Raw genomic sequence first — 26,233 nt, forward strand, 5'->3', positions numbered from 1 at the left:
ATTAATTATCAGTGTCACTCTGAGCCTTTATGTCAGGCTGGAGTACACTCCAAAAACATGCAGCTTAGTGAGCTTTTTACTATAAAATGTTTCAGTTTGTAAAAACAACTAGTGGTATTCTCTGAGCTCAGAGCTCTTAAATTCTCTGTATGACTCAGTATAAGACTCAGTGATACTGGGTTCAAGAATGCAACCTTTTCTATTGAACATCGTGAAATCCTCACTGTTTTGCTCATGAAGAGTTTTGCACACGAGAACCGGAAACGACCGCCAGATAAACGAAGCAAAGTGAAATCAGAAGTTTCGAACCCTCATTTCCTCTACACACACACCCACAAACACACACTGTCTCATGTGACTGTTTCGCAATTGAAGTCACTCTTGGCTGCCGCTGTCAACAGCTCAGATGCATGAGTCTGGGGCAGACAGCAAATAAAACGTGGGTATGATATGACCAGCTGTGCTCAAGAAGCAGAAACCACCAGCATGCATAAACACACTTCTAATATTTTATAACCATATTTACTTTTTTTATATCCTACCTTTGTGTATATGTATATTCAGATTTGATGAGCGATTCACACGTCCTTCACAGCCTAAAGACAGCTACTCTAATAATAAGCTTGTACTCGTCTGCATGAGGCCGTGTGAAAAACCAAAAATTAAAGGTTTTGTTGTCATGCACGAAGCAGACCTGATGATTTCTCATCAGCGTAATGTTTCACCTCTCTGCTGCACGTAGATTTATCCCATTATCAACTGATAATTATCGTGCATCCCTATTAAAAATCCAAAGTCATTTGGAACTTAACATGTAAACACACCAGTACCACGTAGGAAGAAAGAAATGTGTCTGACCTCTGTGAAGTATCGCTGGATGAATCTGTAGAGCTCTCTGAGGGCTCCGGCTTCGTTGAACTCATTTTCATGTTTCTGAAAACAAACAGTCATCCATTCACTGCTGGTCTTCACCACGCCACTTCTATAAGATTTTGTAGTGAAATGGACGTTACCTTCGACTCCTCTTGCAGGAAGTCATTGAACTCTGAGGTTGTGATGGGTGACTGGTCTCTGATCTGCTTGTAGTAAATCTTCACTTCCTGTTTGAACTTGGGAATGTCTTTGGCATAGAGGAGCTTGTTGGTTGGTGCATGCTGGGACACAACAAAAGTCATATTAGAGTCAACCCACCATCTCTGCCTACTGTAACAACAAAGAAGAGAAAAGTGGACTTCCTGTATTTCCTGTATTAATACATTTACGTGTTACCTTCCCCAGTTGGGTCTCACTAAGAGAAAAGGAGTCCATGAAGGCCTGGGCGATGACAGAAAGGCAGCCATCCAAATTTGGAGTCTTCTCCATGTCGAACACAAACTGGGGATTTTTCAGGATGTTGATCCAGAAGCGCAAGGGCAAACTGACAGGACGAAAAACTGGTTACTGAAGGTTCAGGAAAACAAGACTTAAAACATAAATATAGCAGCAAACAACTATTTGCTATATAAGCGTAGTCATGGTATCCTGAGCTGAGAATGATGTCACACTCCCTCTGCCTGTGTTGCTATAGCAGCCTCGCTGTGGCTTGTTCCGGTCTCTGCATGCAGCTGAGTAAAGCGACTGAAACTGCAGTTTTTTCTCATATATCCTGGTGAATTAAGGATTTATTTCAACCAAACCGGAGTTGGTGATTCTTGGATAGACAGTGGAAACGCTAACAAAGATGGTTTTGGTGAGTTTTATTTTGTTTTTGTCACATTGTTTTGGTCTGAGATGCTTCAGTGTGACATCCAGCATATAAAGCCTTTAAGATTTAAACTGATTCAAAGTCATATATGCCATCTTATTTGTTCTGACTTTTTTATCAAGGCTTTTCCTCCTGTCTACAGGGTTTTCGCTGACCCAGCCATACCTGTTGGTCTTCCAGATGTGCAGCACGTCTGGGTCGGTGATCTTCATGTTGTCTGCCTGAGTGTCCAGGAAGTCGAAGAAGTATTTGACAGCGTGCGGGGCTCTGCAGTGCGGCATCCCCCAGATAGATCTGAACAGGTTCTCCACGTATGAATGCACTGCCACCTTGAAGAGAAAGAACGAGGTAACGTGATTGTTTGCTGTCACTCATTGTTCATTATGGGAAATGACTAACGTTAAAGCAGATGATGGTAAAGAACAGCAACAGAGATATTTCAAGTTTGAAACTGAAAACCAAAATGCTTAAATGCGATCAAAGGTGTTTTTTTCTGCGTCAGTTATAATCAATGTGCCTGGACGCATCCTGTGTAGATATAGTGGGAGTAACAAAAGTGTTGTGCTTCCTCTACAACGTCAACACTGGTGGTGGTAAAAAATAACCATGCCAGAGACTGGTATCAGTTCTGCTAGTGTTTGGTGCATGGTTAAGTAAAATGAGGCTTTGTGACTGGTTCCTCTTGCCTTGGTGGAGAGCAGCTTGGTGAGGTACACTTCCTTCAGTTTTAACTTCTTCCTCTCTGGGTTCTTTCTTTGGTCCTCGTCTACATCAGGATCAATCTACAGAAAAAGAACAATTAAATGAGCCAACCTCAATTCTGTTACAATATCACACACATGAAAGTGTGTAGTGGTTAAAATGTTCCTGTCTTATAAATTGATTTATGATTCACCATAAAAACATAAAACACAAACGGGCTCTTACCAAGTGGAAATATTTTCCAGAGAAGTTTTCATCATCTAAAAGGAAAGAAATGAACAGTGATCATCGGCTAAATAATTAGCTCCCTCTTGTACCATTTTAGCATTTGGTTTGTTGCCTACATATTTATTAAAAGGTGTGACATGCAATATGCAAATATTTGTGCATTTTAGTGTTTATTAGTGTCATACGAGTATGGCCATCAAAGTAACAAAGAGGCCACAGTGCAGGGAGGAGGAACAACACTCAACAGCAACGTGTGAAAGATATGTTCTAATTGTGGCTCAATACGATGCGTTACACTTTACAGCTCGCATGCTATCCACCATGCTATATTTTCTGTTTGCGAAAAAACAATGTGTTACAAAATATGTGGCCGCACTGTTTAGACACACAATGACAACTCCAGTTCCATTTGCTGATTAAGATTGTAAGAAGTAGTGGAAGCTCAGACAAAGCTAGTAAGAGGACCTTGAGCTGGTGCCAAGGTCAAGGATGGACTCCCATGCTCAACATGTCAACAGTTTTCATGGCTGTTACAAAGTCTACCAGATGCTGATTAGACCCATTTGATGATTCCAATGAATAGTACCGTATTGACTTAGTTTTATCAATAAAATAAGAAGATACACTTTACTAAGCCTCAGAAGTGAAGCATATTTCTGAACTATGGACTGAGCCATGCAAGCGGTTTGTATCCGCTTCCAGTCTTTATGCTAAGCTAATCCCCTCTCCGTAATTAGCGCACAGACATGAGAGTTGTATTAATCTTCTCATCCAATTCTTGTTTCACATATTTCACATAACTATTCCTTCGAGTGTTCAGCAGTGTTTTCCTCTCAGCTCTTACCCTTCAGACTCCCCTGTGGGCTCAGAGGAGGATGGGTTTTCTTAGAAAGCACTTTGATTGTCGCTCCATCGGGAACCTACAGCAGTACAAACAGACCAACACAAAGAAGGATCAAAATGTTAATGTACCATTTGGTAAAAAAGAGAAAACTGCTATTAAATTACTACATTTCTAAAGTGGCTATATACACTGTAGGTGTAGCAGTACAATCTGCCATTTACATCAGACATGCTTTCAATTTTACCTTTCCCTGTGTTTTGTTTTTATCATTTGTGTGTGTAAAAGGAAACCACAGTCAACCACAGAAATCTCCCAGGTACTCAGGTCTATATTGAAGAAAGGTTGATGGTTTCAGGAACTTCGGAAACTTCTTTACTTGATATTTGCTCAATTGTACTGTAATTAAAATAGACAGTTCCCCAGTAGTGGGTGTTACAGGGATTTCCTCAGACAGCAACACTTATGTATTGTCCCTTGCTAGATCAATCATGTGTAACAAAACATTGTGGTGTAATATGGCCAACACAGTCCAGGCCACCAGGCCATGATACAAAAGTCTGATAGATGGTAGACAAGCTAGACTGATGTCACATTACCGCATTTGGTTCACACTTCACAGACCACTATGTGCTCTATCACCTTATAGGTGTTCTTAAAGGAGTTTGTTATTCACATTTTGAATCTAGCTTTTGTCAAGCTGTCATGCAAGGTTAATCAGACAACAACCATAGAATAGGATAACACTGAATAGTTAGAAGAGGGAAGTTCTGCAAACTGACACAGGCTCAACTCTGCCTCCCTGCTCTCATGTTGACAGTTGCTGTTCTGAGATGCAGTGTTTTAGTGGCCGTGTTTCTGTTTCTGTTATACCGGTCGGTTACACCTCAGAAGCATCCTCTGAAACAGTTGGTTCCAACAACACAACCCAAACAGAAACTTTCTGAGAACATATGTATATATAGAAATTGAGAATCCTCTCACTTCTCACCGTGTAGTGCTTGAGTGTGTTGAGCATTGTCACCTCCCCAATGACCTCCGAGCTCGCATCCACTTCCTGGAGAGGAACAAATGATCCATTCTTCTCATACTCTGGAGGGAAAAAGGGAACAAGTTGTGGTTAAACAAATATATAGTCTGTTTTTTATAAGAGGCTCAGTAATTTTCCTAAAACATCTGGGCTGTAGTTTGTAATGAATCTTACTCAAACAGGTGGAAACTGCACATTTGTTGGTAATACACATTTGATTCAACACATGAGCCGTACATGTGGAACTGTGTCTTAAACATTGCACAATGAAGGAAAAGGTCACCAAGTGCAATAGTGTGAGGCACACACTCAACTGATGTGTTTTAGCTAACTAAGCACTGTGAAAAGAGCGTCGGTTGAATGGTGAAAAGAAATGCAGAAAACGAGGGAAATATGACATTTATATTTTTTCATGTTTTTATGTGAGGAATGCTACAACACATCTGTGTGGAGCGATCATGGATGTATTAGAGAGCCACGGGAGCTGTGAGGAGGTTGTCAGAGCGGAAACAGCTGATCAGTCATGGGAGTTAAATGTTTGCTACGTCAGAACTTATTTGGGAAAAGGCTTTCCATCTCCCATTAAGCACTAACTTTTTTAAGAAATTGGGGAAGTTTATTTGTAAATTGCTGTTTCCATCGACCTCTTCTAATGCAATACTTATCCAGTTGAAAAATATATTGATGGAAACACGGCGATAGACAAGACTTAGTCAGGTAAAGTCATTGTCGGTTTTAATCTTCCGTGTAATCTATTTAAAGACACAGGACTTAAGAGACTGGTCTGTTACTCACCGATACAAATGTCCCTGAGCAGGGTGTTGTAGGGGAATCCAAACTTGGCCTTGAAGGTGGAAAGGATTTTCTCTTTGACTTGCTCTACTGTGTCACAGCTCAAGGCGTTGACCTCCAGAGGCTCACTGACCTCTCCGTCACTTCCCACTGCAAACAGCACCTTCAGCTTCTGTAAACGACAGACAGAAACATGGACCAAACTGACTGTGATCGATCTTGCTTCTCTGAGCTGTACACAATCAGATACACAGACTGTAGAATTTCTGCTAGAGTGCGTGCGTGTGTGTGTGTGTGTGTGAACGGTGACTAAAAGCTTACCACACTAGCACATGCACACAATACAGCTGCTCGTATACATACTCTTAAAAGACCACCTAACTGCTAACCTCAGTTTTCCTATCATGCCCAACAGTAGCATCATAATGACAGCTGGTTCATACTTGAGGGAAGGTGTGGTTAATGAAAGGCTTTCACAGCAGCGTGGTGCTGGTCGATGGATTATCAGTCTCCATCTAATTTCCTTTCTGCAGTTTTGTGGCTAATGCACGCACTGTCTAATGGATGGATATGAGCAGTAAAGTGAGATGGTGGTTTTTTAGATTAGATAAAATGTTCATAACTGCTGAGGGCTAGGCCACCGTAGCTGAGAGAAGGAAGTGAAGAAGAAGAAGAGGAAACACAGAGTACCAAAGGTTATATCAGAGGAGTGTGTGTGTGTGTGTGTGTGTGTGTGTGGGGTAACACATGTAGCTAGCTTACCGTCAAACATTTGATATGTCATGGTTGGCAGGATTACTGTACAGTCAGCATGATTCTTAAAATAGTACGTATAACAGTACAAAAATATTTCTGTTCAAACTAAAATCACAAATACATAAAATCTCTAAATGTATAAAACACAACTGGTCTAACTAAAGGGTTTGTGATGGACCCCATCACTCGTAGTAAGACATATTGAGAAAAAATGCCTTCTGGGCCATTAAGATTATTAAATCATATACACTATGTCACTCCATGTGTATCATGTGACATATGTATAAGTCAAATCTACTGAATGCATCTTGAACTCGTATGACATGGTAATATGTGAGTTCATTTCTGGTGTCAGTATTTACAGACTCCAGCAACTGTAGTTCCACAAACTTCACTGTCAAACCCGCAGAATTACAAAGAATTTGATTATCTAAGATCAGCTGCTTCAGTTTCACATTTGTACACGCTAACTCATGATTGGTCATCTTTTACTACTCTCTCTGTTTTAATGATATTTAAATGCTTTGTTATTAAATGATGTGTCCATTCATTACAGAGTTGTTTATTTAACAAAGCCAGTCTGTGTCTGACCTGAGTTAAATCATGTTGTTCTCAATGTGAAACACTTGAATATGTGTCAGTGCAAAAACACCACAATATCACTGATTATACACTGATTTAATGGATATTGTAGTTTCACATTTTCCAACACGTAATTTAAATAGTACTACCACTTATATCAGCTTAACACGTGCAATTTGTTGGTAGTCTTTTTGCAACTCTTTTTTTTTCCAAACACATAAATGAGTTAGCATTTTTTGCACTTGCGGTTCATTAACCTCAAGGGCAATGTTTTTTTTTAATGGGTTTCAGGTTAGATGCCTGAAATAAGGTCTGTGATGAACAAAAGCTTGAGATTTCAGAGCATAAAATACCCCATCTGTGAATTTTGAAGCTTTTACATCTCTTGAAAAGGCAGTTGCTAACAAGTGGCTAAATGAGACATCAGAGGTTGTCTATGACATTAAACATCAGCATTAGTCCACCATTACAGCCTTGTGTCACTGTAGAAATTGAAAAATCCCATTGGCTTTTAGTCAAAAGGTATCGGATCAATGCAAACATTCACGGGTTGGCCAACAAAAGTTTGTCATCCCTGAAGCACTTTCTATTACCCAAATTATAAAAGAACCCAGACTTGAATAAGCATGTCTGTATCTAGTATCATGAACTTCTCTATCTAGCTGAGGAGTAGGGTGTGGTCCACCATATGTGGGTTTATTGATGTTTTTAATCTGAGAAATGCTGAGAAGTGTTTTCATCAAAAGTATGACTGTCAAGAGCTGCTTCCTTAAACACAGCTTAACGTCTGATTTAGGGTTTCTCAGAAGCTACACATCAATGTTAAGGTGTGTGCAATGTCCTCCTACTTGTGAAAAACTGGCTATTGGCTCCAACATCTGGGCCATGTAACATTTGTTTATTTAAATCAGACAAAATCTATTTTTTTACTTTTAAGGATGCATGCCAGTGATCTGCAGTGGTTGAGCAAGTATTAGGTAAAAAACTTCCACACACAATGTGGACATCCTCATGTACTAAGGTTTGTTTTCCTGTCACACCCCTCATTGCTGTAATCAAACATCTTTCACTCTCATTTTCAGTCTTAATGTTTGACAGCAAACAGATCAGATATTTCCTGCCAGTAAGGTGGAATGGTAACGTTTTTCAGTTTCTCTTGTTTAACCCAGGTCTTCGAACCTGTCTTCTACACATACACCATAAAAAGGTTGTTTTTAACTCTGCTTTTAAGTCTAAAGGGGAATAAATTGAGTGGAGCTCAACAAAATATCTGTTTATTAAACAATGTGTTCAGTTATCTAATGTATATTTTTGTCAGGAGTTTTTTCAGAACTTCTCAGCTGTGCAAATCCAGGAAATCTGTTTTTCAACTTTGGTTAACACAGCCTGTGTGCTGCTTTGCATTTTCAAAGGGGCCTTAAAATACATAGAGAGGAAGTGGCTCAGCAAGTATGGAAATGTATGTCTGTATGCAGTTGGTACTATATGGCAGCCACCTTTATATGCACACAATGAGGATGTTGACTAATCAGAGTCCAGACCTGAAATTCAGATGGGTTAAAAAAACTGACCCACAATTTGTAAATTCAATATCATAGCATTATTTAAACACAAAGTGTGTGTGTATTAGTCTATTGGGGGTACTGTGTGTTTATTTTGTTACTACGAAGATTAGACAGTTTTGTACTTCTAAAACTAAAAAACAGAACTAAGAAATGGGAAGAGTTAATGACTGCTTCCACATGTACAAGCATAACTGACTCAACTTGATGTGACGTACTGTAAAAAGAACAATACGCAAATGCACCATGCATAGTTTGGTAGTTATTCCATTTATGTGAAGTAAGTAAACCACCACACACAAAATGACCTCTTGTTTGGACTCAAGTAATCGGCTAAAATGTGCAAATGCCCTGAGATGTACAAAGTGTGTGTGTGTGTGTGTGTGTGTACCAGGGAGCTGAAGTCTTGAGCCTGCCACAGCAGCCAGTCCTCGCTCAGTGTGTATAGAGCTTTCTCTGTCACACAGTCCACAGGTCCTTTTGCTGTCTGCTGCGTGAGAGCACTCACCATCAGGAACAGGTGTTGGCCAACACTTTCCTGCAAAGAATCAGAAACAGGAACTCAGTTGGTCAAACTGGGCACAGAAGCCACTGTAACTTTATGAAGAGCACTCTGCGGTGTTAACCACAGCAGGGAAAAAGTGACTGAAACTTGGTTCATTCTGGTTTACCGTGTTCCAAATGATTATGCAAATATGATTTAGATTAAAGAAACATTTTATTTTTTGTTTTTCAATGAAAGTTTTCAATTGTGCTGCTTCACATGTCTGATTAGATCACTGTCATCAATCAGGTTTGTCTTAATTAGTTTGCCAGGTGAGCCTAATTAATGGGAAATTACTTAAGGATGTTGTTAAGCAAGTCACAGGTTTCATGCAATATGGGGGAAAAAAAGATCTGAAGCTGCTGGTGCCTCTGGAGTCCCAAGAACCTCTCGATGCAGGATCCTCCAGAGGCTTGCTGATGTGCATAAAGCTGTATTTAGGCCACCCTTTAACAATGCCCACAAGGAGACATGATTGCAGTGGACTCAAGACTAATTGTCTAACAGTTTTATTCACAGATGTATGCCATGCTACTCTGGATGGTCCAGATGGATGGAGTTCTGGATGGCCACCATGTCACAACAAGGCTGCGACATCAGCAAGGAGGGGGTGGAGGGATGTTTTGGGCTGGAATCATGGGAAGTGAGTTGGTAGGCCTCTTTAGGGTGTCTGAAGGTGTCAAAATGACCTCTGCAAAATATGTGGAGTTCCTAACTGCCCATTTCCTGCCATGGTATAAAAAGAGGAACCATGCCTTCCGAAGTAAAATCATTTTCATGTAAGACAACGCACCATCCCACGCTGCAACAAATACCATTGAGGCCTAGGCTGATATTCGTATTAAAGGAGAAAGAATTACGGTGTGGCCACCATCATCTCCTGACCTCCACCCTATTGAGAACCTGTGCTGTATGAGGGTGGGTGGCAGTTTACCTCAAAACAGCAGCTCTGGGAGGCAACTCTGGCATCCTCAAAAGAAATACAGGCAGTACATGGACTTACAAGTTAGATAGATAGATAGAAATACTTTATTTATCCCCAAAGGGAAATTATAATGTTAAAGAAGCTGATTAAGAGTCAATTATTATTAGAAAGTCTTGGATGAGAGAGTTGTTAATGTGGTATCAAAGAAGGGCTCCTATGTTAATATGTAACTCGATACGTAAAGATTAAAATGAAATTTGAGAAAAATTACCCCCTAATGCAAAAAATACAACAGATTTCTGTTTTCAGTCCTTTAGAAACTATTGAGTGTTTCGAGACTCTGTTTTGCATAATAATTTGGAACACTGCATTCTATGTTATTTTGCAAAAAAATGCCATTGTCATCATATAAACAATAAAATCCAGATTACGATATAAGTGTTGAGGAATACAAAATCCTATTGAGTGCCAATTAAATAGACTATTTAGGGTAAACAAGAACAAAAACAGTATATGCATAATAATTTTGAACATAGTGTAGGCAATAGAAGCTGTCAGAATTTGGTACTGACGCACATATTTTTGAACAAGAATCAATATGCATGCATGGTACACATTGTAACAGAGCTAAGTCAAAATACTGTGATCTATATATAGGTAACACGAAAAACTCATCTGAGTATGTGATAGCTGTACAGAACTGATGTGTGTAACCATGGTTATGTTTCCTTTAGATTAGGTCGTTATTAGCTGTACAGGCAGAGGAGGTTTAGAGATAGGATGTGGTTTGTCAAATGTCTGAAGTAACCCCTCTAGTTTCAAGGGTGACTGTCAGGTCCCAACAGAGCAGTTACCAGCTATTTACAGAAAAATACCCTAACAAGATCTGAATCATCAAAATTCAAATCAGAGGACTCAGCATATTTAAAGGAGTCATTTCCTTGCATTTCCCCAGCATAAAAGGTTTATCCAGACACAGTTCTCTTGCACCACAGGAGTTATTTATCGTGCGAACTGGGAAAGACTGAGTGAGTGAGAACTTTCATCAAATACTTGTGTGTTGTACGAATTTATCTGATCTGATTCTGGTGCATGATCTGTATGGTGTAATTTGATGAATTAGATTTTTTAGCTTAAGGTCCTGTTTATTTCACACACTGTGTTATGTCAACACACAGTCTTCAGTGTTTTAACTAACACAAAGGTGAGTCAAAGGGAAAGACAAAAGTCTGCACTCTCTGTGAGGTTGTAATCAGACACAGTGGCGCTTTGAGTTCAGTGCTAACATCAGCATGCTAACATGCTCACAATGACGTTGTTAACATGGTGATGTTTAGCAGGCATGATGTTCACCATCAAAGATTAGCAAGTTAGCATGCTAACATTTGCTAATTAGCACTAAACACAAAGTACAACAGGGGCTGATGGGAATGTCAAATTCTGGGAATGTCAAATTCTGGAGAAATAAAAATGTTGACCTGATGGTGGCTCTACATACTCAGTTAATGGATCAATAATGTTCTTACAATTCATCCCGTGGGAAACATGAATGTCTGTGCCAGATTTCATGGAAATTCATCCAAAAAAATACAGAAAAATAGCTGACTGAACTTTTCCTTATTAAGTATTATAGAACAGCAAACACTAAAAGAAATGTTGAGAGCAACTGACCCGGAGGAAGCCATAAAGGCAGATGGACATCCAGTTGGTCAGCAGCTTCTCCACAATGGACTCAGTGCGTCGTAGTAACAGTTTGGGCTGAGCGTTGCTGTTCTGCTGCATCAAATCCCTCAGCAGAGCCTCCATTACCTCCGTCAGGTACGACAAGTTGTTGTGGAGCGCTACGGTCAGTAATGATGCCAACGCACACCTGGGAGGGAGTAGATAAAGGTGAGGAGACAGAGGTAGACAAGAACAGGATACAGGACGTGAGTTCAAACAATACAATGCAGAGGAAGTAGAGACTAGAAGAATACTGTGCAGAGTAACGGATGAATAAACAATATTTTTAATAGTGCTTGCTTTTCATATAAAAAGAGCCATGGATGAATGTGAATGTGAAGAAAATATGACATACCAGAAGAGACCGTGATAGGCAAGAATGGAACATTAATAGAAAAGCCGAATAGAGAACTGAAACTGAAAGACGATAGATTAGAAAAGAGCAGACAAAAATAAAGTCGACCACAAAGGGCAGCAGCAAATAAGAATAGCGATCAGAAAAAATGTAATGAACAGAAAGCCAGTAAGACACACTAGAGAACAGACCACACTTCAGATATCTGTTGTATCATACTGTATATCAGAGACAGTCATACAGTAAAACACAACAAACTGACTTGTCTTTGATGGTGAAGCTCTTCTGCTCCTCCAGAGCGTGCACCATAGATGTGAGGAAGACCTGGTCCTGGATCAGCCTGGACAAGCCCTGGCAGCACTCGTCAAGTTGAACCTTCACCACATCCTGATTTCAGGTCAGATACAACACCACATGACTGACAGAGTTACAGTGATAAGTGTAATCATCAACAGCAGCTGGCTTCAAACCTTACCTGACCAATGTCTTTGATACACGATGTCATCAGAGATTCGCTCTGAAAAACAACAACAAAAAGGTTTGTTATAGTTGATATTTCACAATTTACAGCAACATTTGGTCAGATATGAACATTTGTTTTCTTTTCAGCTCCACTGTACCTCAGGAAAAAAGATTCTGGAGGCAAAGTGCTTGTAGTCCAGGAAAGGAATCGCTCCAACATTTTCCATCAGGTCAGCTTTCTCAGTCTGCAGATCCACAAAACCTGCCGAGCACAGTTAAATGACGCTGCTTTTATGAACCTGTGTGTGTTGAGTGACACTCAATCTCATCTGGCAGAGCTGGAGAAAATATTTTAAAACACCCCCTTTTTTTTCCAGAGAAAGGACAAAGCAGATATATATCTCTCTTTAGTGTCAGTTAAAAAAAAACTAACTTGTAAAGCAAGCATCAATTTGCAGGTCACAAATAACTGCTTAATTGTGTACTTGTGCTGCATCTCACTTAGTATTTTTATACCTCTGCAGGTCCAAAACTTATTACTACAAATGAGACCTTGACTGTGTGTATAGCGGCCTCCTTTTTTAACATCAACTGTATTTGAGAAGTCTGACATCAAAAAAGGGAACTGTGTTGACTTAACTGTAGATAAAGGGTTAAACGTGGTCATGTGTTAGATGCTGAGTAATTTCTCAAATATGATCACATACAGTTTTCACAATTTGTAACTGACATGCTAGCTCTGGTTTGATTTGATATTTATTTGCACAATAAAGCATAAGCAGAATCACAAATAAATGAAAAGAAACATGAAAAACAGGATGTTTTTCACATTCATCTGCTGAAAGTGGAAAGTTTCTCTGTGCTCATTGAAAATCTGATTTTAAAGGGTGGGGTCTACCAGCATGATTTGTGACATCCCAAATAGTTTGGAAGTCAAACCTGGTCCAGTATTAAACTTATATAGTGTGATGTAGAAACTTGAAGCCACCAGTGAACATCCACTGAAAATATATGTATGTATATATATATGGGGTCTTTCAAAACTGATGTAGGAGAACAAGATATATCGTCTTTTATATTCCACAAATTATTCTTCCTTTTCAGTACCTGGTGCCTACATTACCCACTATCCAATGGGGTAATGTAGGCAGCCCAAAGATTATTCTTATGTTTTTTTTAGTAGAAGTAGAGTGCAGGAGTGGCTTGAGAAGTTTATATGGACGTTTTGATACTCCAAATATGATCCTTTTTTCTAACGTTTAAACTGGTCAGTACTGGAATCCATTGTAGGGAGAGACAAAAAACTAAAAGAAGCCTACAGTCTACCTTACTGAAACACTATAGATAGCAAAGTTTGTGACTAACCTTGTCTTATGTCATTCCTGATGTCGAGCTCCAGGTCTTCTATAAGCCTGTTCATCTTATGGGTGAGCTTCTTCTGTTTGCTTCGATAGACAATCACAACCACTGAAGAACAAAACCAAGCAGACAAATAGTATTTGGTTTTCCTGTTATGGTTTGACCTGTATGTGTGTTTTTGAGGCTGGTAGTGGACCAAAGTGGATCAAATCCCTCAACCCTACTTTGAGTACTTACCAACAATAATGCAGGGTATCAGCAGAAGGGCAAGTAGCATCAGAAAGAACATATACACTGAAGACCTAGGGTTCAGGGTTACAGTCTTGTCTCCATACTTTATCTGTGAGAAAGCAATAATCACTCTATTTTTGAAATGAATTTTTACAGCACACAAATACATGTTTACTACTCAAAAATCCATTGTTCTTCTTGTATGAAGAAATATATACAAATAATCAGCTGGAGGGAGATCTTTAACTTTTTAACATTGTAATTTTGTAATAATTATCATAATAACATTTATGTGTAACTTGTGTGATGTAACAGACATTTACCATTAACTGCTGAAACTCAACGTCAGGTGTCCCTTGAATCTCACAGATAAAGAAGTCAGTCTCGTTACTGGTTTCTTTGGCTTCCATGATGCAGGGGAATTGTTCCCCTTCCTGAACGCCCCACACTGACAACTCTCCCAATGTCATCTCCAGTTTGTCTGCCTTTTTCTGCAATAACAGAAACACATACTGATGTTTTATGCATTCATGTTCTATTTTTGTGTATCTGTGATAAAAATATACATTACCTCTATGGTGATGCGCACATCGTCTCCTGTCCTTGTAGATGTGAAGCTGGTGAACTCAGGGTCTGGGTAGTAGGTTATTGTTGTGGAGCAGTTCAATGTTTCATTGGCTACTTTCAGAAACACACTGCTTGTAAAACTCTCTCGATAATTTCCAGCTGCCGGTGTGTCATAGATCAGATTCTGTAGTGAATTAAAAAAACATTACAAATTTACTGCACGACGATGATGCATGTGTATAGACACAAGTAACGATAATGCAATATGACGTATTGAAAAGTGAATATGTTACATGACATAATCCTAGAAGATTACATTGGATGATGTGACATAACATTTGGCCTGTTGTATAAAACACCGATCAGCCATAACATTATGAGCACCTGGGCACCCTGGTGGTCATAATGTTCTGCAGCCCCATACCAACAAATTGTGATGCACTGTGTGTTCAGAACCATCATGAACTTTTTCAGCAGTTTGAGCTACAGTAGCCTGTCTTAGCTCCTCACGTGCATCAATGAGCCTTGGCCGTCCATGACCCTGTGTCCCACTTTTGATCAGTACTGACCTCTGCAGAGGGAACACCCCACAAGAGCTGCAGTTTTGGAGATGCTCTGACCCAGTCGTCTAGCTATCACAATTTGGCTTCTAACTCATCAACTTGAGGACAAAATGTTCACTTGCTGCCTTATATATCCCACCCACTGACAGGAGCCATGGTAACAAAGTAATCAGTGTTATTCACTTCACCTGCCAGTGGTCATAATGTTATGGCTGATCTGTGTAATGTGTCAGTAATGCAGCATGATATGATGTGATGTGACATAATTAATGTAAGATAACAATACAATGGGACATTTTGCATGTCTACAGACCCACCTGAGAGATGTTGTTTCTGGGAAGTCTGACATCATGCAGGGCGTGGCTGTGTAAGACCCCTTCCACAAACTCCAGGTGGGATCCAGTGAGTGTAATCTTCCTCTTCCCACTACAGGACACAGAGCAGCAGCCAGTCAGAGAAGTGGAAATATAATACACATTTGATACCACAGAAAGCATTTTCTTAAACATGACACATATGGAGCGAAGCCTGCGAGCTAGTTCAGGCAGGTCAACTCAAGCTGCGCTGATTACACACATGACATGCCTTATTCCATAATCACTAACCAAGCGCTCCCTTCCAATCTGGCGGTCTATTTAAACTGTACAATTTCCCAGCTCTCTCTCTGCTCTGCCAATGCTGCTGTTGCCCTGCATCCATATTGCTGCTGCTGCTGCTCTGTAAGCCATTGCTGTCTGCTGCGCTGTAAGCCCCACCACCACCAAGGTATTTGCGCATCACTCCCCAATATCTCTATGTAACATATCTGCGGGGAGTGATGAGGTCGGAGCCTAGACGCCAAAATCTAAATATGCTGTACTGCTTAATAAACATTCCAAACATGAGTTGGCTGACTGAACTAGGGTCCATATAATAATATAAGTCTAAAGCTCTCGTGACCCCACATTAAAAGACAATATACCCTTTTTGGACCACTATGAGCACATATTCGCAGGGTTTTTTAACACGGGTAAAACCGCCAAAAGTCCTTTCCCCTTTGCCAGTAGGCAAATTTGCTTTTTTTCTTCTTCTTCTTTTCTTGGGTGTCACATTCAACATCATGACCATGCTGGAAAACACTGTTACATGTACATGTAAACAGTAGCAGCATAAAGTGTTATTGTGGCATCTTTTACTTCAGTCTATCTTTGAAAGTCATCAACGAGAAGTCAGGAGAAGCTCTCTCACCTCACTGTCTTGCCAGCGTTGCATCTTGCACGATAACAAAAAACTAAATTGCCAGTGCATGTTATTCCCACAGAAAAACTATAGAAAACAATAAATAATGTTCCTGGCTATTTATGCGGTAACATCCAGAACTTCAATATGCTTCATAGCTGGAAAGCACAGGACTTCCGCATGTCACTGCCCTAAAGACTTTGGTGTTCACCCGGTTTTATCAACAAAAGCTGGAAGAAAGTCCTCAGTCTCTATTCCATTAAGAGACTGGTTATTGAGTCTAGGAAGTCCAACATTAGGATTCACCCATAAGGGATCCTAGCAGTAGCAGCTCATAATTGTAAAGGCGTCATTAAAATCTTTAGGAATCATCCTGTATATTGTGAATATCCATAAATGTCATGACAAATCAATAGTTGAGATATTCTGCTCTGAAAGTGTTCAACGGACTGAAAGATTCAATTTTGCTGTTCAAGAACTTGTATCACAACCATGAGCACAATGAAGGGAGCACACTGGAAAGATGTACTGTACGTGCTAGCGTTGTCACTATGAGGAAGGGCAGAGCTTCTGTGCAATAGCAGAGTGATATAATGATTGAGGGAAAAAAAATTGAGGTCTCTTCTACTTTCATTTTATTGTGACTCCTTCAACATGGTGCAACCAGTGATAACCACTCCCAAAATGTACTGTGACAAGCCAATATACATGTTCATCTTCAGGGTAAAACTAATAACCAATATTTTATTGTCTCTTTATTATGCGTAATCGAAAATAGAAATGAATGAATGTGGCCCTGGGATAATGATGTTCCAACTACATGCACATAAATTGTTATAAAACTCTAAAGTATCTTGACTCTTGTGTTGTTCATGATTGTTGCTTGTTGCTGCGTAAAAACAGAAGTGGACCTTTCAGTTTCTGGAAACTGAAAAGGGAAGTGGACTAATGGTGAAAGACATTGCTTTTAGGAAGAGGCCATCTTGCCCTATGAGATAACCCTGAGCCTGTAACTGTTACTGACATTGTTTCCTAGAATAAGTGTCTTATTTAAGTTAGTGACAAATCATTGGGGGCAGATCCCAAAATACTAATACTACTTCAGTTTTCACTGCCTTTTTTGACAGCTCGGTCGACGGTGCTGCCACAAGCATCTGTACAGTCAAAGTATCAAACTAAATTGTAAAATGTGTTAAAATAACGTCATAATAAACATGATGTAGAATGTTGCTTTTTTCAATGATCATAACCAATTTCCCTGTTAACCTGCCTGCTGCCTCATGATAATTAGGTTGATTGAATGCAGAAGTGACATGTGTCAATTTAAATTGTTAAAAGTCCAGTGGAGCTCCGCACTCCATTAAAGTTTTAACATTTTTATGCTCCTCTACTTTGCAGGTTGTAAACACTTTTATAAAGTAAAACATTTGAAAGTTGGTCGAACTAAGGTCACGCCTCTGTACGGACAGATAGCCATTCATAGTGTAGGATAACGTACCCCCTGAATATGTGTAGGGAATACAAAATGCCAACAAATTCAGTCATACCTGGTCCAGGTGCTGCTGGGTGTGATGTTTTTGCAGGAAGGTAAGGACCGGTAGGTGATATTAGCATTGCCATGGCAACTACCACCTGGGAGGACAACACATACTTTGACCACGCCTTTATTATCCGTCCTGGGAATGTGGAACGTCAGATCCACACCAGTGTTGCTCCACACAGGAGATCTGACCAAAGCACACAGAATAAAAGAGAGAGAGAAACCGGATAGTCTCACTGAGATCAAGACTCACTTACTCACTTTTTTGTGTCGGTAAGTTTTTACATCATAATAACAATAACATGCAGAAAACCTAAAAGCAGCCAGAAGCATAGCGGCAAACACATTAAACATCATTTTAAACTCACGAGATGTTGTTTCATAAGCTTAACACATAATTCTACTGCCATTACAACATATCCCAACACAAGAAATATAAAAAGGATACAGCAGAATCAGCTTCATTCATCTATTAAACGATGCAGACAAACAAAGGTGTATGCTTTTGACTTTAAAGAAAATGCCACACATTTCAATTTTGAGGCTTTCCTAATCTAAAAACTGGGCACCTGATAAATCTGCCATTTTTCTACTGACAATGACTGCGTTTGGGTCCCTATTCCAATCCAGTCTCCAGCTTTAGGAAACAGCAGTACATGAAGTACTGGACAGTTTATGTCAATTCATAATATGGGTGGAATTCCCAGTAATAATCTCCATCTCTGAAATGTCATTTATAGTGTAAGCAGATTCTTAGTCGTCCATAAACTGACTCACTCTTGTGGCGTGCAGTCCATGTCCGCCTGGATCCTCACTCTGGTCACGCCAGCGAGGTTATGACCAGACAACATTGCAGAGTTTCTGCCGTAGAAAGACACGACACTGGGAGAGATTGAGGAGATCTCTGGTCTCTGACAGTAAAACACACACAAAGATAATCAGTTTTAATGTATTACCTTCTACTGATGTTTTAATCTCTATTGACTGTGAATGAGGAGCATCAGAGGAAGAATATATGTGACAACTGAGGTTCAGACTCACAGAGAAGTTCATCCCCGACTCCTCCGTTTGACAAACACTGTCCTGCAGGAGGAAGTGAGGTGAAGACATTAAGCAGGTTGACATTACATCCACTGTAAAAGTACTATGAAGAGTTGATACAGGACCTGTTGTGGCTAACATTAGCTTAGCTACAAAAACTGGAAACAGTAGAAAACAACTAGTCAGACAACTATAATTATTTACATGTTGTATGTGTTTGATTAACATATGCAGAAACAACAATCAGTTAGTTTAGCTACTGATCAGCTCTTGGTTGGGTGCAGTGGGGCCTGTAAAGCAGAAGCATGGGTTTCTCTGAGCAGACAGCATGGGTTTCTTTTTGTAACTTTTGATGGAAAAAATTAATAATAAAAAATGTATCATAAAAAAATATAATTAGGGCCCAAGCACCAACTGATACAAAGACAAAGTCTGGAAAACCCTCTTAGATAAACAGATGCATAGTTACATTTCCCTCTCCTCGTTTCCCCCAGGAACAGCCGTTTTTGCTCCAGCCACATCCAGCCTCGATACATCGCCGACACCTGAAGAGAAAACAAATGTTATCACCTGTTGTGTACAACCACAGAGACCACAATATAGTAATGATACATGCTTTCGTCAGATTTGAACCCTGGGTAGGCAGCAAGGACTCAGCCTTGTTACAAGGACTCTACCAGGTGAGCTAACTGGGCGCCCCTTGTACATGCTTTCTGATGATGAAACACCACTGACAGCCATGTTGGAAGTATGGGGCCAAATGCAGAAGGAGGGGTAAGCTGACCATTGTTTTTTTCTATGGAGTTTTTTGCCTTCTTTCTTTTTCTTTTTCCTAACAGTTAGTTTATTCTGTTTATTATTTATGTTAGAAATGATCTGTGTACTTCGGTTTGGACTTACAGGGCAGGAGTCTGCTGTCCCCTGATGTCGGTGCAGTTGGATATCTTCAGCGGTTTCGACAAATGTGTTGTCCCAAGTCTAATCTTAACTGTGACTGGCAGGCCTGTAATACAGTAATACAATGAATGTTGGAGTCTTGGTCATCCTTTTCAGCAACACACATATATTGTATGCAATGTCACAATATGTATGTACAACACAGATTTGTCAACTAATAATAATAATGATAATAATAAATGTTATTTACTGAGCGCTTTTCATGGTACTCAAAGACACATAAATTATAACTGGTAGAGAAATGTTATCATGATTCTTGGGACACTGTGAAGGGCCTTGATTGTATTTAATTCACTGGCTTGTATTATTTATAAGAAGTCACTCACCTTCAGCAGGAAGTGTGCTATTTTTAAGGATGCAGGTGCATCGAGGGAACTGTGGACGACGGTTTTCCGTGTCACAAAGCTCACCGGAATTTGCAGAGAACTGACAGGCAAAGTTAGACAGAGCATTCAGGCCCACAGTGGCGTGTGTCTGGATGATAACAGTGATCTGAGAAAGGAATGGATGTGAGTGATTAAAAGAGAAAAAACTGTAAGTCACAACTGATTACAGTTAAAAGCTTGTATGTAATCTGTACCTGCCCAGTGCTGTCCTTTACAACTTTATATGAAACCATTGTCTGTTGAGAATCATCAGGAATGGATAACCAGTCTGAATCTTGGCATTCGTCTTCAAATGTGCAACTAGGAAGAGAAAATGATGTTTTAACCAAGTTTATAATTGTTAGAAGGTGTCAGCTGCAGATGTTGTTTCCCTGACCTTCTTTTAGAGCCGCACCAGACACAGTATGGATCCTGTGCAGACCAACAGTCCTGCACATTTCTGTATGTGCTGCACTTTGACACAGGTACACGCTTCATCTGGAACAAAACACAAACATGCTGAAATAAAAGTAAAATCTGAACAATTTAATTTATTATCAGTCTCCCAGTGTTCACCACAGCTTCACATGTGATTCATGCACAAGGGACCTACCTGGTTTTTAAATGGCACGTACACATGTTTATGATCCACCTGGTCCAGCTGCATTTTGGGAAACACTTGGCGATCGTCATTGGCCCTGTAGAGCACTCTGGGACAGGTGGTGTGATAGTTCTTATCCACAGCAAGCTGACAACAAGAAAGTAAATGTGTTATTTGTAATGTTTCTGTGAGACTAAGCTGCTCTGTTGGTAGAATCAAAGGTTGTGGTTAAATGGGTGGAAATGCTAACAGGAAAAGCTGTAGAGAGGGAACTACTCTGGTCAAAATATAAAAAATGTTGTCACCCATTTAAAGACAGTGGCAATAATGTTGGAAGGGCAGCGGGCTACCTGTAACCTGGAAGGTCAGCTTGCCTGATCAGGTCATCAATATAATTTTGGATGGTAGGCTTCTGACAAATAATGCCAATATTCCAAAAGCATATATATTATATTATATATAACAGTATAGTATACCTGTACAGACAAAATAATGGGAAAATGATGTGCAGCTGCAATCAATGGCTGTGGTAATTTTATTGAGGTAGAGTTACATTACAGGTTTAGGCATATCTTAGAGATCGAGCCACTAGATAATGACACTTTTCAAATGGAGCAGGTCTAGACCGAACTCCTTATAACAATGAACTGTGTAGTTGTTGCTACTGTTGTTGCTGTGCACCTCTGTCTCTGTCCTTCTGTTGTTACCCCTGTTCTCTCTCTCTCTCTCTCTGCTTCTCTCTCTCTCTCACCCCAACTTGTCAAGGCAGACGACCACCCACCTAGAGCCGAAGGGTCTGTCCTAGGTTTTCTGCCTCTTAAAAGGAAGTTTTTCCTTGCCGCTGTCGCCAAGTGCTTGCTCATGGTGGGAACTGTTGGGTCTCCGTAAATAATTTTATAAGGGGTACCGTCTAGACCTGCTTTATTTTAAAAGTGTCCTGAGATAACTTCTGTTATGAATTGGCGCTATACAAATAAAATGGAATTGAATTGAATTCTTAAATTATGGCTAATCTCTTCGCGGTCACAATGGGCAAAAGTGTCAATTCAGTGTCCGATCACTGCCGATCTTATGTGGTTGAAAAATGACCAGGACATTATGATCAACACAGTGAACAGCTGACCTTGGACCATTTGGATAAAAAATATCATCACTTCATTGTATCCCATTAAACATCTTGATTGATCATCTTCAAATTCGAAATTCCCTAAAGATGTTCCTGAGATACGGGACTTACAAGAATGGGACGGACGTATGAACAACCCCACGGCTATCACCAGCATGGAGGAAATATGAAGTATGCTGAGTTTCATCATGTCACGTCCTCTGCATTGCCTCACTTTAACATCACACAGGATGTACTGCAACTCTATTGAGTGCTACTTAGGGTAAATGTTAAAGCAGAAGTGACATGGTGATGCCTATAGTGTCTCATTCAGCCTCAGACTCACTAGTGTATGTTTTCTGGAGCTGTTTTTGCCAGCTTGAGCTTGTTGCCAGCTGTCTGTGGTGTTTGACTTGCATCTTGCCTCAGTGCCAGATTGAGCTTAACCCTACCTTCCCTCTCAGAGTGCCTGCATTAGTGCCCTGCTTCTGGAAAACTGTGCCAGATGTTGGCTGAGTGTGATTGGGGTCAATAATTGTCTTTCTGCCAATATGTTTCGATATTGGACTTTATCCTCTCAACCCTGTAAATGCCCATACTACAGTGAACCTACTCTTCAACCATGTGATTTTTAACATTAGATTAAGAATTAAGAGTAATATGAGTGTGATGATGATTATGGCGATCTCGTTTTTGTTAATTTTTGTTTAAGGACTATACTTGGACATAATTTAAAAGGACCAATGTAAAGAAATCACAGTGGCTGCACAACCTCTAACGCAAGATAAACGCTAATGGCCTATGAAGAGTCAGTTTGTCCCTTCTGGGCTACTGTAGAAACATGATGGGCTCCATAGTAGGCAACCTGTGCTGTCTATAGATTCATTCTAAGGGAACAAAAACTTCAGGTGATTATACACAAAAAAAATACTACTTATTACATATCTGCCAAATTATCCTCCTAAATGTTACACAATGGACCTTTAGGAAAATGAGAATAATCATATATAAAACATATAAACAAATGATGCTAAACAAACAGAATTTGGTATGTGTAATACTTGACCACAAACAATTAAACGCTCACAACCAATAGCTTGCATAGGTTTCTATGTGTGATCCAGTTAATTATAGGTCTCCACCTCGCCCACAGCTACAGCATCTCACTGTCATTGTACAAGTGGTTTCCACATTTTGCAAAATATTTTCTACGAGCTTTCAGCTGTCTTCCCTTGTGTATGTATTACATTTGCTAGTGATGCAATAGAAAACCCATTCCTCTCTGCTCTCTCCTTCTGCATAGCAGTATGAAATACACTTAGTGGTTCTATGAATACTGCAATTTACACAACTGAGTATGAACTCAGAGTTAACTGAGCAAGATAGAGCCTATTCTGTCAAGCAGAGAGTTGCTGTGGAGTGTTCAGAAGACTTCAGTTCAATTCTGAGCATGTGCAAAGCATGTAGAATATGGGTCTCTGCAGAGTATCAACTGTTGTATCAAGGAGATGGGAAGAAGACAGAGTATGATTTGATGGCAGAGGAATAAACAAAGGGGGTGACAGGAAGTATGAAGGTATGAAGTTGTAATGGAAGCACTTTAGAGCATCTTCCCTCCCAACATAAAATAAACACTTGCTTAGGAAAGAAATGCCGTTCAATTTTACAAACTGATTCTGAGTAAATGTATATATATTTTCCAATAACAGACGGCTATCACTTTATACACACCTTAATGAGCTGCCCGTCTCCCGTCCCGATGAAGAAAACCACCCAGGCCTTCTGTCTCACTGCCAGCACAGAGGTCATGTAGTTCTGCCTGAAGAGCACCTTCTTCGGTTTCAGTGTCTTTGGCTGAGAAACAAACACACTGATGATCAGCTTTGGATCCAATGGACCCTACATGTGATAAAAGCAAGCAATCTCCTCCAAGTCTATCACATATGTTCTGGACATGTCCAAGACTTCATCATTTCTGTTTCTCAGACTTTGAGGGGTGGTAGAAATAAGCTGATTTAATCACAAACAATCCCATATCAGTAATTGCTTGGAAAAGCCCCCAAATGAAGATATTTGAACACAAAACATTACACTATTAGTTAAATATTGAATAGAAAAATACATGCACACATTGACAGTCTTCATGATACTCTGCTCTCCTCACTGCAGTCGTGTGTAAAAGTGCAGTGTACCTCTGTTGAAAAGAGAAGTGCTGAAAACTTTAAGGCAATTTTCCAAATAAGTCTTTTTTCACTGAATTTAAACTTAACTTAATCACTTGATCTAAATTGTGGCCATAACAGACCATTACAATATATGTGTTAATTTCTGTTATTTAAGAAGTTATTAAATCTAAATAAATGTGTTGAATTTGACAGTATTTAACACCAAACTGAGGTGGAAAGACATTTATTTATTTGTTGCCCTGTAGGTCCACTCCTGGACTTCAACAAGTGTGTAAAATGACTGACTTTAATTTAGTGGAGCAGGTCTGGTGGGTGAATATTTAGGATCAGATTAGACACAGTGGGCTGTTTGTAAAAATGTGAAAATCTGCAATAAAAAGACCAGGTGAATTCCTGAAGAGAAGAGCTTTGAAGTATTGAGGGTACTTGAAATAGTCTATTGTGACTAATAGCTCAATTGACTACATTACTAGGTCATCAAGTGTACATAAAGTGAGTCATAGCATGGCGAACTAGAACCATGTAGGTGAGTGTGCTGTTACAGTAAGTGACATTTGAATTGTTTTGTCACCACCTTTATAAACAGCCAACTATAGCTTCATAAACTGACCTCTCACCTTTAAAGACTTTTTTGGACTACAGTGTTGCTTTGATTGTGCAGTTAGCCAAGCATCGGTCAGAAAAACCTAGTTCCTTCCTCCTCCACCTGGAAAACTCCTTATGATTGTGTTCATTTACATTGCTGAGGAGATGTGTAGAAACAGAACTGGGAAAACCTTTAATCAAGTAATTTAATAATGTAAGATTTCTTCTAAAATAAGTTCCCTTGAATTATTTTTCTACCTTGTTAAATTTGCTTGTGCATATTTCAATCTAGAAGCACTAATATTAAAAATAATATTATTGCTATAGTCGGTAAAATGCTCATCAACATTATGTAAAAATAGTTAATATTAAATGTTTCTGTACTGAATCCTAACATCAGACTGTAAGAGGAAGTCAGTGAAATATTGGACAGCTTATAGTTTAACTTTGTTGATACCACAGGATAAAGAAATTAAATCAGAGATTAAACTGCTGTAACAAATGGAAACAACATCCAATCACTTAAAAACGACCCACCGTCTGTTTTGACTTATCAGATTTACAGGAACTGCAGAAGTCCGGATCTACATCGGGGTCTCCGGTGAGATCAGGGCTGATGTCAAACACTACCAGCTCGGTGTTGGTTTGTCCTCCGTCCGCACTGAACACGCCGCTCCAGAGCACCGGCGGCCCACCCGGGATCACCGAGGAGGCCAGGAGTCTGCTGTCTGACTCAGCACCACCAGAGATACTGAGAGTCGCGCCCCGCAGAGACTTTACAGTCTGGGTTTTGTCGGTTTTGCCCTCGAGCCAAATGAGACGGACTTTGTTGCGTTTGTCCTTCGAGGGCACGTTAGAGAAAAGATAGATTGTTGAACTGATCTGAAATCCATCCACAAACTCCACACTGCCTTCATGTTTGATCGCAGCATTGTCTAACTCTCCAAGAGAGGAAAATATCCCTCCATTCTGACCGTTATTGGTATTATAAACGTTCACCGTGTCTGATTCAATGGAGCATTTGGTCTTTGTGGATTTGCCTTCGTATTGCTGTATGGCAGCCAGAATGTAAGTGTCGGTCTTGGTCCGGGTCTCCACATTCACCAGAAAGCTGACGGACGCGCTGCTGTGCCATGGGGGCCCCACCTGGACGTGCTCCTTGTACCGCACATTAGAAATGTCCTTCAGGTCCAGCAGCTCGCAGTAACCGCACTCTTCGGTCATACCGCAGCTGATCAGACTGTCATCCTCAACAAACGGTAATAATATGTTGACACTGAAAGTTGCGTTCCACTTCTCCGTCTCAGAAACCCGGTCAAACTTCGAGTACTCCACCTGTTCCGCAATCACAAAGATTCCTCTCTGGGTCAGACTCCGGACCAGGGTCAGGTCGTGGTTCAGCTGGTACAGCTTCTCCTCTGTAGCGATGTAAACCGTGTTGTTGGACACAGCGAATTGGCGGATGTCTCCGTTAAATTCAAAGCCTCCGCCCTCTTCCAGGCACCGAGCCGGTTCTCCCCAGAGAATGAACAACAGACCAGGCAGCAGGATCATCTTCTAGCGGTGGCAGCAAAACGCTCACACATCGACGGTCTTCATGGCACTCTGCTCTCCTCCACAGTGTCACTGGAGTCGTGCGTAAAAGCGCAGTGCGCCTCTGTTGAAAGACG

General features: G+C 40.2%; 1 protein-coding gene across 20 annotated transcripts in view; it reads right to left on the reverse strand.

Annotated features, from left to right (window-relative positions):
* Positions 1–26,233, reverse strand: part of plxnc1 (plexin C1) — a 45,242-nt gene that overhangs the window by 999 nt on the left and 18,010 nt on the right. For 2 of the 20 annotated variants that reach the window (XM_051392768.1, XM_051392779.1), the window contains exons 10-30: positions 18,501–18,634; positions 17,731–17,910; positions 15,283–15,391; positions 14,407–14,586; positions 14,159–14,326; positions 13,842–13,944; positions 13,611–13,712; positions 12,404–12,507; positions 12,259–12,300; positions 12,046–12,170; positions 11,378–11,576; positions 8,629–8,775; positions 5,341–5,509; positions 4,507–4,607; positions 3,519–3,594; positions 2,672–2,706; positions 2,431–2,526; positions 1,910–2,073; positions 1,270–1,417; positions 1,014–1,154; positions 859–933 (exon numbers count right to left, since the gene is read on the reverse strand). In XM_051392768.1, coding sequence (XP_051248728.1) covers positions 859–933; positions 1,014–1,154; positions 1,270–1,417; positions 1,910–2,073; positions 2,431–2,526; positions 2,672–2,706; positions 3,519–3,594; positions 4,507–4,607; positions 5,341–5,509; positions 8,629–8,775; positions 11,378–11,576; positions 12,046–12,170; positions 12,259–12,300; positions 12,404–12,507; positions 13,611–13,712; positions 13,842–13,944; positions 14,159–14,326; positions 14,407–14,586; positions 15,283–15,391; positions 17,731–17,910; positions 18,501–18,634 — 2,598 coding nt within the window. Of the gene's footprint in view, positions 1–858; positions 934–1,013; positions 1,155–1,269; positions 1,418–1,909; positions 2,074–2,430; positions 2,527–2,671; positions 2,707–3,518; positions 3,595–4,506; positions 4,608–5,340; positions 5,510–8,628; positions 8,776–11,377; positions 11,577–12,045; positions 12,171–12,258; positions 12,301–12,403; positions 12,508–13,610; positions 13,713–13,841; positions 13,945–14,158; positions 14,327–14,406; positions 14,587–15,282; positions 15,392–17,730; positions 17,911–18,500; positions 18,635–18,764; positions 18,871–19,233; positions 19,310–19,664; positions 19,768–20,047; positions 20,214–20,301; positions 20,408–20,483; positions 20,585–20,699; positions 20,835–23,523; positions 23,647–25,100; positions 26,203–26,233 lie in introns of those variants that run through there. The other 18 variants (XM_051392770.1, XM_051392776.1, XM_051392761.1 and 15 more) reach the window with 17 other exon arrangements.

The sequence above is a fragment of the Dicentrarchus labrax genome, unplaced genomic scaffold (genome assembly GCF_905237075.1).
Source record: "Dicentrarchus labrax unplaced genomic scaffold, dlabrax2021, whole genome shotgun sequence".
Taxonomy (NCBI): domain Eukaryota; kingdom Metazoa; phylum Chordata; class Actinopteri; family Moronidae; genus Dicentrarchus; species Dicentrarchus labrax.